This window comes from Bos mutus, chromosome 3 (assembly GCF_027580195.1).
Source record: "Bos mutus isolate GX-2022 chromosome 3, NWIPB_WYAK_1.1, whole genome shotgun sequence".
NCBI classification, from domain to species: Eukaryota; Metazoa; Chordata; class Mammalia; order Artiodactyla; family Bovidae; genus Bos; species Bos mutus.
The window spans coordinates 118039635-118053521 of NC_091619.1; the positions used below are offsets into that span (position 1 = coordinate 118039635).

The 13887-nt window shown below is 63.9% G+C and overlaps 1 protein-coding gene across 1 annotated transcript; it reads left to right on the forward strand.

Moving 5' to 3' along the window:
• Nucleotides 1-3264: 3264 nt before the first annotated feature.
• NEU4 (neuraminidase 4) lies at nt 3265-5595 on the forward strand. The gene is made up of 3 exons (XM_070362595.1): nt 3265-3465; nt 3546-3801; nt 4628-5595. The coding sequence occupies exons 1-3, from the start codon at nt 3265-3267 to the stop codon at nt 5593-5595; spliced, it is 1425 nt and encodes a 474-aa protein (XP_070218696.1).
• The last annotated feature ends 8292 nt before the right edge of the window (nt 5596-13887 follow it).

A 13887-nucleotide genomic window follows, 5' to 3' on the forward strand; every position in this document is an offset into this window, starting at 1 on the left:
GCACGGCCTTGTTGGAGGATGAGCACCCGGGGGGAGGCTGGTCAGTCAGCAGAGGGGAGCCCCGGGCGTCCTTGTCCTGACGCGTCCCCTCCCGCGGGCCTTTCGCCCCCCACCCTGTCTCTGCCGTGCCAAAGCCACGCAGCTGGTGGGACGGTTCTGGGCCCTGACGCAGCCCTGGGCCGCGGCCAGCACCCGGCTCCTGGCCACACAGTGGGCTCTGTCTCCCTGGGAGCGGGTCGGAGAGGCAGGCGCTCCTGCGGCCACCCCACAGCTGGTCTGCTGTCCTGGTGAGTCCCTCTCCGCTCACCTATACCCCGGGCCTGGGGCTCGGGACCTGCCCCTCTTTGGGGTGGGGGCGATGGGCTTGTGGACAAGGGTCCCCTCCTCCATGGGACGACTTCCTGAAGGGCCCCCGGGTAGGTTTAGAGGATGGGATGGGTGTTACCTGCCTGTTGGGGCCCAGCGAGCACTGCTGCTCACATGGCCTGGAGGCGACACTCCAGCAGGCAGGAGTGTCTGTAATTGAGGCCTCGCCCTGGACAGGGCACGGGACACCTGGGTTAGGCCGGAGACCCATCCTGAGGGGCAGCCAGGTCTGCCTGTCTTGAGTGCAAAGGGCCTGTGACCTTCTCCTGTGAGTGTGTCATTGCAGGCAGGCCACAGGACCAGTGTGCTGGCCTGGAGGGTGTGGGCAGGGGTCCGGGCTGGCTCGAGCTCCAGGGTGGGGCCCAGGCAGGACTGGCTGCGGGACTGCAGGGCGGGTCCTGCCTGGACACAGTGACCCCCAGGGGCTCCCAGACTGTCTTGGAGGTCGCTTCTCCTCCCCAGGCCTTGTCTCCCGCTCTGTGATGCATCCCCCCTGGGGAGGTCCACGCTGGGGAGGGTGGATGGGCGCTGTTTCCCCTGAACGCTGGGGCGCAGCAATCCTGGTGGAGCCAAATGCCTGGAGCCTGCTGCACTGGCCCAACCGGGCTGGGCCGTGAGCTGGCGGGCCTGATCCTCTGCCTAGATTGAGGGGCCCCCCAAGACTCGGGCTCTGCAGGGACCCAGGGCCTGGCCCGGACGCTGGGGCCCTGGGTGCCCTGCAGCACCTCCTGCTCTGTGCAGGGGGCGCACTGGCCAGCGGGCCTTTGGACCCTCCATTCCCGCTGCCTGGGCCCGCAGCGGGGGCGGGGCCCGCGCCTCCTGCTTCTGCTGGCATCGGCTCCGCGGGGTCCCCAGGGGAGAGAATGTCCCCTTGTGTCCATGCAGCCTGCGGGGCACGCGGCACCGGCACCTGCTTCCTGCTGGGGCACAATCGCCCTTTGGATGCAGAACGGGGTGGCCCGTGGCTTCCAGGACGCAGGAAGCCGATCCTCTGGCACCGCCCCCAGGCGGGGGGTGGGCAGGCCTGGAGTGAGGCGGGGTCCACAGGGCTGAGTGGGGGCGGAGTCTGCAGGGCTCAGTGAGGCGGGGCCTGCAGGGCTCAGTGGGGGCGGGGTCTGCAGGGCTCAGTGGGGGCGGGGCGGGGCCGGCTGCCCGTGAGCCTCCCAGGGGCAGGCGGTCCTGGGCAGAGGTGGAACGGAGTGGAAGTGTATATCTGCCTGGGGGACCTCAGGCATGAAAGTGTGTGCGTTCGTCCTGGTCGCCCCATTCTCCATCCCGACTGTGTCCTTGGATGCGCCGGCCTCGCTGTGCCGGGACTACCTCGCCTCAGCACCCGGTCTGGTCACCGCTGCGTGTCTGGCCCTCAGGCCTCCACTGCTCAGACACCCCTCGCTCCCGTCGCCGACCCGGGACCCCTCTGTGCTGCGGGGAGGGGAGCGGACTCAGTCCTGTTCCTGGATGCAGCCGGGGCCCCCCAACTCTGTGCAGGAAGCCAGATCCCATGTGGCGCAGGGCAGCCCACCCGAGGCCCCGCCCTCGCGAGCCTCCTTCAGGTGCATCCTCCTGGGAGCGGGGCAGCCCCCGCAAAGGCTGCCCAGGCCACGCTGTCACTCCTGCAGGAGCCTGGCCTGTGGGCGAGCGGGGCTGGGAGACCAGCCAAGGTTTAGGGATTCAGGCTTCGTGGGGCTAGGGGCCCAGGGCAGGGGCCGGTGGGGCCTGGGCTGCGGTCAGACAGCCTTGCGGAAGGGGCCCTCTGCATGGTGGCTGAACCCAGAGATGCTCCCTCCTGTTGGGGGTGGCCAATGCCTGGGGCAGCAGTCTCCCCTGTGCCTCCCCTCTGGGCTTCAGAGGCCCCCCTTTCTTCACCGCACCCCTAGCCTGGCTTCTCCCCTGAGTGTGCTCCCTTTTCTGGGGACCCGTCAAGGAGGGCACGGATCTTCCTCCATCCTTGTGTGGGAGCCGCGGCTCTTCAAGTTCAAAGCCCTGCCCCTGAGAGCAGACCATCAACCCCACCTCGATTCCTTTCTGCATGGAGCGGGCAGGGCAGGGCCGCAGCGTGGTGACCTCTCTGGCCTCCTTGGGGTCCCTCTCACTACCCCGCTAGCCTGTACCGCCCCTGGCTCTCTTGCGGATAAACGTGTGAGCTATTTGGGGGTGCCTATTGGTAGGGGCATCTCTGCTGGGCCTCCCGCACCCCCAGCCTTGCTCAGGAGCCTTAGGGGCAGGGTGGCGGGTCCCCTCCCCTGCTGGGGCCTGGAGTGCGGGAACTTCATGTGCAGGAGACCAGCTAGGGCCCCTTCTTGGGTCAGCAGGCTGCCCCTACCTCTCTTGGCCACTCCCCCGAGTCCCCTGGCCCTGCGGAACCCAGTCTGAGAGCAGCAGCCTGGCTGTCTTCCTCCAGAAAGCCTCCAGAAAGCAGGTGTGTGGGGCAGATGAGCGAGCTTCATGTCCCTCCGCAGCCTCTTCTGCATGTGGTGTCTGCAGGGCTCCTGTGGTCAAGGGACCTCTGTCTGGGGACGCTGAGCCCCTCTTTATCCCAAAGCCTGGGGCCTGACTGTCCCCTTAGCAGCCTCCTGCTGGGCGGGCGCTGTCATGGAGGCAAGCACGTGGGTGGGCAGGGTCCAGGGGCTCTGACACCAACCAGCTCCCTCTCCCTGGGTGATGCTGAGGAGAGGAAGACATTTGAGCTGCAGTGTCGTCAGGGAGTGGTTGTCCTGGACCGGAGGGGGGCACGTGAGGGGCCTGGGACAGGGTGGTCTCTGGGGTGGGCACGGGAAGGTGGGTGGGACACCGGCACCAGCAGAAAACCCTTGCCCATCTGGAGGGACCAGCAGGGAGCCTGGAGGACTGCCCCGCCGCTGACCCGCTGACCCAGGGTCCTCGCCCCACCCGCAGAGCATGGGGACCCCGCGTGTCCCCGCGCGGACCGTCCTTTTCCAGCGCGAGCGGACGGGCCTGACCTACCGCGTGCCCGCGCTGCTCTTCGCGCCCCCGGGGCCCATCCTGCTGGCCTTCGCGGAGCAGAGGCTCAGCCCCGACGACGCCCACGCCCACCGTCTGGTGCAGAGGACCGGCACGCTAGCCGGGGGCTCCGTGCGGGTGAGCGCGCTGGGGGGCGGGTTCGGGAACCGCGCGGACGGATGTGAGACGCGGGACTGAGGCTCGGCCCCTCCCCGCAGTGGGGCGCCCCGCGCGTGCTGGGGACGGCGGCCCTGGACGAGCACCGCTCCATGAACCCCTGCCCCGTGCACGATGAGCGCACGGCCACGGTCTTCCTCTTCTTCATCGCCGTGCGTGGCCGCACCTCCGAGGCCGCGCAGATCGCCTCGGGCAGGAACGCCGCGCGCCTCTGCTGCGTTACCAGCCGGGACGCGGGGCGCAGCTGGGGCGGCGCGCGGGACCTCACGGCGGAGGCGGTGGGCAGCGCTGAGCAGGGTAGGTGGGCGCGGCCGGGCCTGCGAAGGGGCGAGGGGCGGGGTGTGCACCCGGGGCTGGTGGGGGTGTCGGGCTGGAGGATCCGCCTCGCCCAGCTCCCAGCCCCAGCGCCGCCCACACCACCTGCCCCGCCGTCTGGCCCTGTGCCTGGGACCCTCAGCCCAGCGGGCTCGTCGCATTCCTGAGCCTCTGCGCCAGCCTGCTGGCCCCAAGCCTCGGACAGCCACTCTTTTACCCCTTCCTCCTCGGCCTCGCCCCCCACCCCGCCCGCCTAGGGTTGCAGCTGGGCAGGTTGGCTTGACCCCAGAGCTTTCCTGTTTTCTTGCTGTCGGTTCCCTGAGGGCTGACCACCCATTGCCCTCTAGGGCCACCCTGCCCCTGGCTTGTGGGTGATGACCCAGGGGTCACTCACACTCTGGCAGGTGGGAGCTCTCTGCTGGTGTGGACCCCACCCCAGGGGACTCGATCTCATTGCTAGGAGGGGCTGCCTAGACCTTTCAACCCTCAGCTGCCCCTCTGCCTGGGCACACTGGGTCACCGGGCACCACCAGTGGCCATACATCCATGCTTGGGGACCGGCCACCTGCTGACCCTCTGAGAGCCCAGCCCAGGGCCGTCTAGGCTCGCAGCTCCTGCTGATGACCCGAGAGGCTTATCCAGCCTGGGGGAGGGGCCCAGAGGAGCGGAGGGTGGGGGCTTCCTCCCGAGCTGTCCCCTAATGAGAGGCCCTGGCCCCCCATCCTCCCCATCCCCCGGGGTGGTGGTGCTGCCTGCCTGCGGCCACAGCCGCCCCCTCCTGGGGTGACTGGGCCCCTCCTTCCTGCAGACTGGGCCACGTTTGCCGTGGGGCCTGGCCACGGCGTGCAGTTGCGCTCTGGCCGCCTGCTGGTGCCGGCCTACACCTACCACGTGGTCCGGCGGGAGTGCTTCGGCCGGATCTGCAGGACCCGCCCCCAGTCCTTCGCGTTCTACAGTGATGACCACGGCCGCACCTGGCAGCGCGGGGGCCTCGTGCCCAGCCTGCGCTCGGGCGAGTGCCAGCTGGCCGCGGTGGACGGCGGGCGGGCCGGTGGCGTCCTCTACTGCAATGCTCGGAGCCCCCTGGGCAGCCGCGTGCAGGCCCTCAGCGTGGACGAGGGCACCTCCTTCCTGCCCGGGGAGCTGGTGCCTGCCCTGGCTGAGACCGCCCGGGGCTGCCAGGGCAGCATCGTGGGCTTCCCGGCCCCGCCCGCCAGCGGGTGGAAGGATGAGGGGTGGTCCGCGGGCACCAGCAACCCCCTCCGCCTTCCGCACCTCTGTCCTGGGGCCAGGGAGGCCCCAGAGGAGGGCACTGGAGACACCCGTGGGGGCGGGGGGCTGGGTGGGATGGAGGGCTGTGGCAACGGCCCCAGGGAGCCTGGTGAGAACTGGGGCTCCTGGGCCTCAGTGCTCCCGGGACCTCTTGCAGCCTTGTCGCAGAGCCCCACGTGGTTGCTGTACTCCCACCCAGTGGGGCGCAGGGCTCGGCTCCACATGGGTGTCCGCCTGAGCCGGTCCCCGCTGGACCCCCACAGCTGGATGGAGCCCTGGGTCATCCACCAGGGCCCCAGTGGCTACTCGGACCTGGCATCCATCGGGCCTGCCCCTGGGGGCGTCCCGACCTTCGCCTGTCTGCTCGAGAGTGGGGCCAGGGTCTCCTGTGAGGACACCTCCTTCTGCATGTTTGCCCTGCAGGAGGTCCTGGAGAACGTGAGGCTAGGGGGACTGCACCCCGGCCCTGGAGACAAGCCTGCGGGGCGCTGCCAGCCCTCCTGATGGGTCCCTGTCTGGGCCCGGCCCTGGTGCCCAGCAGGGGCAGGGCGGGGGACGGGGTGGTGGGCGCTGGGAGGCGGGAGTAGAGGTCCAGTGGGCAGGGGGCTGCCCCCAGGTGGCCCGCGCCAGCCTCTTCCCAAGGCTGACCGCGGGCTGGGGGCCTGGGGTGGGAGGGGGCACGGGGACTCTTAGTGGAGCACACGGGGCTCAGTTGTCAGTGCGGCCTTCCTCTTTAACCTTGCTTGGCTCACGACTTTCTGGCTTATGGACGAGAAATAAAGGGGTCCTCCGTGTCTGTCCAGGGGCGTCTCTCCTCAGTTCTTTCTACTTCGAAGCCTGGGGAGAGTCCCCAGGGCTCTAGACACCCCGGATCCCATTTGCAAAGTCTGCCCGCCTTCGCCAAACTCCGTGAGGCCAGAGGAGGAAACGCCCCAGAGCCGCCTGCAGGGGCGGGGGCGGGGGAGGGGCGGGGGCAGCTGCCCGCCCTGGCTGGGTCCCCGCCCCAGAGCTGCCTGCAGGGGCGGGGGCGGGGGAGGGGCGGGGGCAGCTGCCCACCCTGGCTGGGTCCCCGCCCAGCACCTTTCTGTTTGCGCTTCTTTGTAACATCTGCCTTTCCGGTTATAGAAATAAAATACACTCCTAGAAAACTTGGGAAACAAAAAAGTGATGCACACAGATTCCCTTGCTCACCCCACAACTATGATTATCTCTTTGGCATTTCTTTCTTGAAGAAATTCTTTTTGCAAAGCGTGACTTCACTTTAGCTTGCCGTTCACTGCCCTCCCCGTTGGCCGCGTTTCGGGCCCCGACGCCCCGTGTGGAGGGCCCTGCAGGGACCTTCTGGGCTGCTCGGTTTCCCTGGTGGCCAGTCGCACACGGTGAGCACCTCTGGGGCGTCCTTTACCTCCTTAGGCTGGCTTCTGGGCAGCATGAATGTCTTGCACTCTCTTCCCAACACTGGGGGTGTCCAGGAGACCTCGGAGCAGCAGAGGGCCCAAGGGTCCCCAAGGAACTCAGGACAGCCAGTCTCTTGGGAGCCAGGAGGCGCCCCCCCCCCCATTGCTGCCTTCACTGTCAGCCCCCTGCAGGGGCCGCCCCCTTTCTGGGGTCACCCCTAGGCTCCAGGCAGCGGTGGGATGGGGGTCTGGGGCCCCTCAGAGCCCTGAGCGTGTGCACCCAGTGACCCCCCACCCCCGAGCAGCCTCAGCCCCCTGGAAGAACACCCCTTCTACCTGCTGCCTTGGGGCAGTGGCTTGAGGCCACTTTTCCGTTTTCAGGTTTAAGCCCCAGAAACCAGCATGGAGGGCAGGTGGGGCTCTCCGGAGGCCCAGAGGTCACAGGTGCATGTGGCTGGTGTCCTGCACTGATTCATGCCCCCGCAGCCCCCAGAACCTCAGCTTGTGACTTGTTTGGCAGCAGGGGTGGGTGTGTGCAGACGCAGCTGAGATCAGGACTGAGAGGGGGCCAGCAGGAGCGAGCGTCTTCACGGAGGGAGACGACAGTCGGGGGAGCACCCTCACAGTGGGAGAGGACGGTCGGGGAGCACCCTCACGGGAGGGAGGACAATCGGGAGAGCACCTTCACGGGGGGAGAGGACAGTCAGGGGAGCACCCTCACGTGGTGAGAGGATGGTCGGGGAGCACCCTCAGAGGAGGAGAGGACAGTCAGGCGAACATCCTCACGGGGGGAGAGGACAGTCGGGGGAACACCGTCATGGGGGGAGAGGACAGTTGGGGAGCATCCTCACAGAGGGAGAGGACGGTTGGGGAGCACCCTCAGAAGGGGAGAGGATGGTCGGGGGAGCACCCTTGGGGGAGAGGACGGTCGGGGAGCACCGTCACAGAGGGAGAGTACGGTTGGGGTAGCCTCCTCACAGGGGAGAGGATGGTCGGAGGAGCACCCTCGGTGGGGAGAGGACGGTTGGGGGAGCACACTCACGGGGGAGAGGATGGTCAGGGGAGCCTCCTCCCAGCGGGAGAGGACGGTCGGGGGAGCACCCTCGGGGGAGAGGATGGTTGGGGAGCACCCTCACGGAGGGAGAAGATGGTCAGGGGAGCCTCCTCACAGGGGGAGAGGACGGTTGGGGAGCACCCTCGAGGAGGGGGAGAGGACGGTCAGGGGATCTTCCTCATGGAGGGGGAGGGGACGGTCAGGAGAGCACCCTCATGGTGGGGAGGATGGTCGAAGGAGCACCCTCACGTGGGGGAGGATGGTTGGGGAGCACCCTTGGGGGGGAGAGGACGTTCAGGGGAACACCCTCACGGAGGGAGAGTACGGTCGGGGGAGCACCCTCAGGGGGGCAGAGGACAGTCGGGGGAGCACCCTCAGGGCGGGAGAGGATGGTCGGGGGAGCACCCTCATGGGGGAGAGGACGGTTGGGGGAGCCCTGTGTGGATGAGACCGGGACTGAAGCAGCCTGGTGCACGGCGCTTGGATGCCCAGAGCCCCCAGTGGTGGGCGGCAGGGGGACCTTCCCTGGAGCCTCAAGAAGGAGCACATCTCTGGGCCACCTGACGGGGGGCTTCCGGCTCCAGAACTGGGGTGACTGATACCTGCTGCTCGTGTGAAACTGCTGCTATCCCGCCAGGGTGCTCTGGGCCAGCCCCGACCATCATGCCTCTGAGTCCTGGCCCAGTGTCCCAGCTGGTCCCGCAGGCACATGGCCAGCCTTCTTCTGGGTGAGCCCTCCACCTACGCAGGCCAGCCAGAGCAAGAGTCCTCTCAAGCCGGCAGAGCTGGCCCTACTGACCCGGCCGTCCTGGAGCTGTGGCTCCCTTTGCTGGCCCCGTCCTGGCTCTCTGCTGTCCAAGCTGTTGCTGCGGGCCTGGGTTAGGGAATGACACCCTCGGGCAGGGAGACAGGCCATGGGGAGCGTCCCTGGGCTCAGGACGGCCGGGCCCCCCAAAGCTTTCTCTGCACTGAGGCTGCACCGCCTGAGCCCGGTCTGTCTGGTGCCGGGGGCTCAAGGCCCCTGTTGTCAGGGGGCTCATCTGGGCCAGGCTCGCCCTGATCTCTGGGCCTGGGTCCCGCTGTTGGCTTGCAGGGGGTCACGTGGGGCCTTGGCCCTGCTCGCGGATCCAGGTGACTGTCCTGGGTGAGTGCCCCGCTCCCCGTTCCCCAGGGCCCCCAGTCCTCAGGAGTTGCCCCTTTGCTCCCTGCCTGCCGAGGTCCAGCCCCGGCTGATCCAGGGTATTCGAAGGGGAGACGGCGTCGGCGACCTATTCAAATGGTAATTAGAGATATAAAGAGTAATAGAATGAGGATAGCTCAGTAGGAAAATTCAGTGGAGAAAAGAAGCTGAGTAGCTTGGTTTACGCGGAAAATCAATATAACCCGTGACACCAGGTTAGCTCTGACCACGGAGGCCGCAGGCACCCTCTCAAATAGCGGAAGGTGCCCCACCTTAGACACCTTCTCGAGTGGGTCTTAGAAGCCCAGGCAAATAAGTGGTCTCAGAGGATATCCACGCTCCACATGGAGACTCAGCCGGAAGTTAAGGAGAAGAATGACATGGGGAGACCAAGCGTTGGTGAGCAAGGCCCGTAGCTTTATTTTCAACAGGGGCTTTTATACCCTAAGTTACACATAGAGGATAATAGGGGATGCAAAGTCAGCAGTCTTTGATTCTTATCAAAAACCAGGGTTTCTTTCCTGCAAATTTATCGTATACAAATGGTTTAGGTGATTTACATCATCTTCTGGCCAGAAGGCCTACTAACATTTTATGACTCTTGACAAGGACTTATCAACAAAGACTTATTTTCTCTAAGAGTAATTATTTTAAGGTTTGGCGCCATCTTCCAAAGATAAAATTGCATTCCTATAGGGTGGATGTGTAATGGGTTTACAACAAAGGAAAGAATTCATTACCTTAAGGGTCTAAAGTTACTAACACCAAGGCCACTACTTATTTTTTCTACATACCAACTATATTAATTAATACACATTCAAGGATACAATTCAGGGGATGTGAAAACTTGGCAACAAGCATTGGTTCATCAATGAAATCCTTTACTAGTCTTATTCTGACAGTTTCTAACTCTCTGAGAGGCTCTAAGCTATTTGAATATCTTAAGCTTCCCGTGCCTCTGGAGGCTGGGAGACTGTAAACAATCGTATGCATAGCTGTAGGAGTCCAGGTAAACTTGTCAGGCGAGTTAGAGAGCCATCTGAGGGGTTTGGATTTAAACACTCCTACTTGCCCAGGAACTTTATGAATTGGAGCTGTAAGTTAACTCTTTGACAGAGAGAGCGAGATGGTGGTGGGGGACAGCCCCCAGTAAAGTCAGAGGTGAGAGCACAAAGCAATAAAGTAGGCAGACTCTGGTTTTTTGGGGGGTAGATGCTCGAGAATATCCGGGGGACTCCTGAGGCTCGATCCCGCCTTTGTGTATGCCGAGCCTCCTTCCTCATGACCTTTGTCACGAGTGGAATGCCTCACCAGCTCCCGGCACCTGCCCGCTTCCCTGCACCCCCAGGCTGCTCTGACCCAGGCCTCTCAGGATGGCCCTGCGCTCTGCTGGCCGCCTCCTTCCTCTACCGGACTCTACGGACCAGCCCTTGGGCCATCCCCAGCTCCGTCATGGCCGCAGTGTGGCCCCCAGGTGGGTCGGGCCTCCCTGGGCTTCTGGTGCAGACTGTCTGTTTTGTCATTTTCTCCCGGTGTTATTCCTTCCGTTTCCCTTCCTGATCTCAATGGACCAGCAGGACCTCCATCCTGAAATAGGCATAAGGTCCAGTAGACAGGATCCGGGCTCCCCCAGCCGTCAGTGTCCTCATCCCGGAATCTGTGAGCTCTGTGACAAAGGGACCCCACGACCGAGACTAAGGGCCTTGAGATGGGGATTACCCTGGGTTGATGGGCGGGCTGGCTGTTACCCCAGGGCTCTGAGAAGCAGGGTGGGGGTCAGAGGGGCAGCAGGTCTGTGGCGCTGGGTCTGCAGAAGGAGGCTGGCTGTGAAGCCAGGGCTGCAGTGGCCCCTGGGACCTGGGAAAAGCCACGAGCAGATTTCCTCCTGGGGCCTCAGGAAGGATGGACGGAGGACGCTCCGTCTCTGCCCAGCGGGGCCCAGAGCTGTGCCGTTGTGACTTCCTCCCAGCAGCCACAGGAAACCAGGACAGTCACTGGCTGGGTGCCTGGTTCCGTTGCAGCGCTTCTGGGGCCCACGGGCCTGAATGCTGCCCTGCTCGCGGACGCGTCTGACTCTCTCCTGTGTGTGTTTCCATCATTTACTGTCTCTGTGCTTCATTCTGGTTAGTTTCTCTTAACTTTTCTTCCAGCTCACTAGTTGTGTCTCTGCTGGGATTAACTGGCTGGAAGCTACTGCCTCCTGCCCCTTTGGTTGGGCTTCCCTGGTGGCTCAGATGATAATGAATCCGCCTGCCGTGCAGGAGACCCAGGTTCGATCGCTGGCTTGGGAAGATTCTCTGGAGAAGGGAAAGGCTACCCACTCCTGTATTCTTGCCACGGACAGAGGAGCCTGGCGGGTCGCAGAGTCGGGCCCAGCAGAACGACTAACAGCCGTGTGTCTGTCTTCTCTCCTCCCTCCCCCCCCCCGTCTGTCTCTCTCTCCTTCTCTGTCTCCTCTCTCCTCTCTCTCTCTCCCTCTGTCTTCCTGGACTCCAGTGCTGTGCTCCTTTTCCGTATGTGCACAGAGGGGAAAGGAGAAAAGATCTGCAAGGTTTCCCGTGTGTTACATGCTTTGTATGTTCCGTTCCACTTAATAAAATTAACCCCCCTGTGAAGTGGGTATTATTTCCATTTTCCAGATGTGGAAATTGAAGCTCAGCGGCTTGTGATGACCTCACAGGTTGGGGTAGAAACCAGCTTGCCATCCATTTGGTGGTTCCCACATGGTTCTTTTTTGAATGTTTTCCACTGCGTGTGATTAAAGCAATTTCAATGGCCACAAGTGCTTGTTTTAATCAGTCAACTCAGAGTCTCTCCCCACCCCTTTCTGCCCTTAAGATGACAGCGGCCCGCTCCCCTCCTGGGGCTCGCAAAGGAGGGAGTAGCCTGGAAGATCACAGAGGTGCTTCTCTTTGTGCCCGACTGGAGCGGTTGCGTGTCTGTGGCCCGGTAGCTGGCGGCCCTCGCGAGGACGTGCTGGGCTGGGCCTGCCCCTGCGGTCTGGGGCTAGCGCGGGGCCACTTCCCTCACTAGACCTCCATCCTGCGTCCGTTTCCTGTGGAGCCCAGACAGCAGCACAGACTCACATCCTGGCTTCTGCCTTCTCATTGCTGGCTCTACAGGTTCAAGAGCAGGGCCGTGCCCTGGGCCAGCCTGTTTCCTGCTGGGCACATGCAGAGGGGGACAATCACATGTTGTTGTGATTATTATTGCTGCTGCAGACAAAGCTGCAGTGCGCCCCTCTGAACGTCTATCTTTACAAACCGAGACTCTCCTTTCTGCAGGATGGGTTCTCAACTGTGGGGGTGATTGAGCAAAAATCTCCGTAGTTTTTTATTTTAATAGATGATAGCAGACTATTTTCTTAAAAGGAGCGGTAGTTCACATGCTGTGCCTGCAAATGAGAAGGCTGCTGTCTGGCACACTCTTTTCCTTGTTCCCGTTTGGTGGGCACACAGTGGCCCACCCTGCCCTTCCCAGGCGACCGTGACCTTGCGCGTGCCCTTGTCCCTGCGTGGATCCATGGGGGAGGGGAGCGTGTGCCTTCCCTTCCGTGTCCTCTGCAGGCCCCCCTCCACCAAGCCTGGTGGAGGCGGGGAAGCAGTCTCTGCCAGGGCCCCCAGCCTTTGCATCTTTCTAAACCGAGACCGTCCCCCCTGGACACTAACTCCCCCGCTTCGTCCCCACCTGTTGGCACCTGCCAGTCTGCTTTCGGTCTTTACGGTTGGCTGCTCTGAGCACTGCAGGTAAGCAGGCGGCAGGTGTCCATCCCCTTCTGTCTGGCCCATGTCACTGAGCACTGTGTCCTCAAGGTCCATCCACAGTTAGCACGGCTCAGAACTTCCTCCCTGTTTTCTCTGTCGTGTGGACGGGCCGCACTCTGTTTATCCCTCGTCAGTCGGGACACCCGGGTGGCTTCCATCCTGTGGCTACTGCAAACAATGCTGCTGTGAATGTGGGTGGACAGAATTTAAAATTAATTTAGGTTTTAAGTGACTAAATAATAGAATTTGATAGTTGGTTTTTGGAATTCGGACTGATATAAAAGCATAAAAACAGAAGACGATTGTGGATTTTGCCACTGTGGGTTGGGGGAACAGTAGTCCAGCTGCACCTAAGGCAGGGACCCCAAAGGGGACCCCCTCCCGCTCCCAGATCACGCCCTCAGGTCAGCCACGCTTTGCCCGAAGGAACAGTAGGAGCTGAGTCTAGGGGAGCTGGGACCCTGGCTGGGTTGAGTTAAGGGACCTGGGGAGGCTGGTGTGTGGCTCCCGTGGCCAGTGGCCAGGCCACCAGGGGCTGGCATCTCCAGGGCAGTTGGGAGGCTGGGGCCACCTGCCTGGATGTGTGCTCAGAGCCACTGGGGCCTCTTCCTGCCCGAGGAGCAGGCGGCTGAGAGCCTCCTGATGCTCAGATGACCGGGCCTGAGGTGCGGGGCTGAGGGGGTGACACGTCAGAGGCGGCCTTGACCTGTGGTGGGCGCAGTGTGCCCCAGACCACAGTGGGGGGCTCAGGGATTACCGACATGGGCCCCCCGTCAGCAATGGGGCAGACCATCTGGGTGGAGGTACAGGGCCGCAGGGAGGCTCCCCCGACCTCTGTGTCTGCCTTCAGGAGGGTCCCCACATTCTGAAGCCTCCAAACACGTAGGTACCTCACCCAGACCGCAGGCACCTCCCTCCATCCACAGGGGACCGCAGACCGCAGGGGCCTCCCTCAGTCCACACAGGACCGCAGGCCCTAGAGGCCGTCGTCCACGAGGGCTGAGGGCCCAGGCCCCGCCCCTACGGCAGCCCCGCCTCAGTGGCCTAAGCTGGGTTCCCTTGGAGACCCTCGGCCACAGCCCCACCCTCCGCCAGCAGTCCCGGGGGACCTGGGGCCCCTCTGCCGAGGTATCTGGCGGCCCCCACAGCCCAGCAGACTGGGTCAGGAGGGCGCAGGTCGGGGGGGGGGTGCTGAGGAGGGGCGGGGGGGTGGGTGTCCTGCCGGGAGTTCTCCAGCGGGGGGCGAGGTGGGGGATGTCCTGCTGGGCAGAGGGGCTCCAGGGTGGGCTCGGCTGGCCGCGCCGGGAGGTCTCCAGCGAGGGGCGGGGAGCCCCGAGGCCCCCGCCCCCCTTCCCCCACCCGGCGGCTCTGGAGCCGCGCAGACGCTGCTGCAGGGACAGG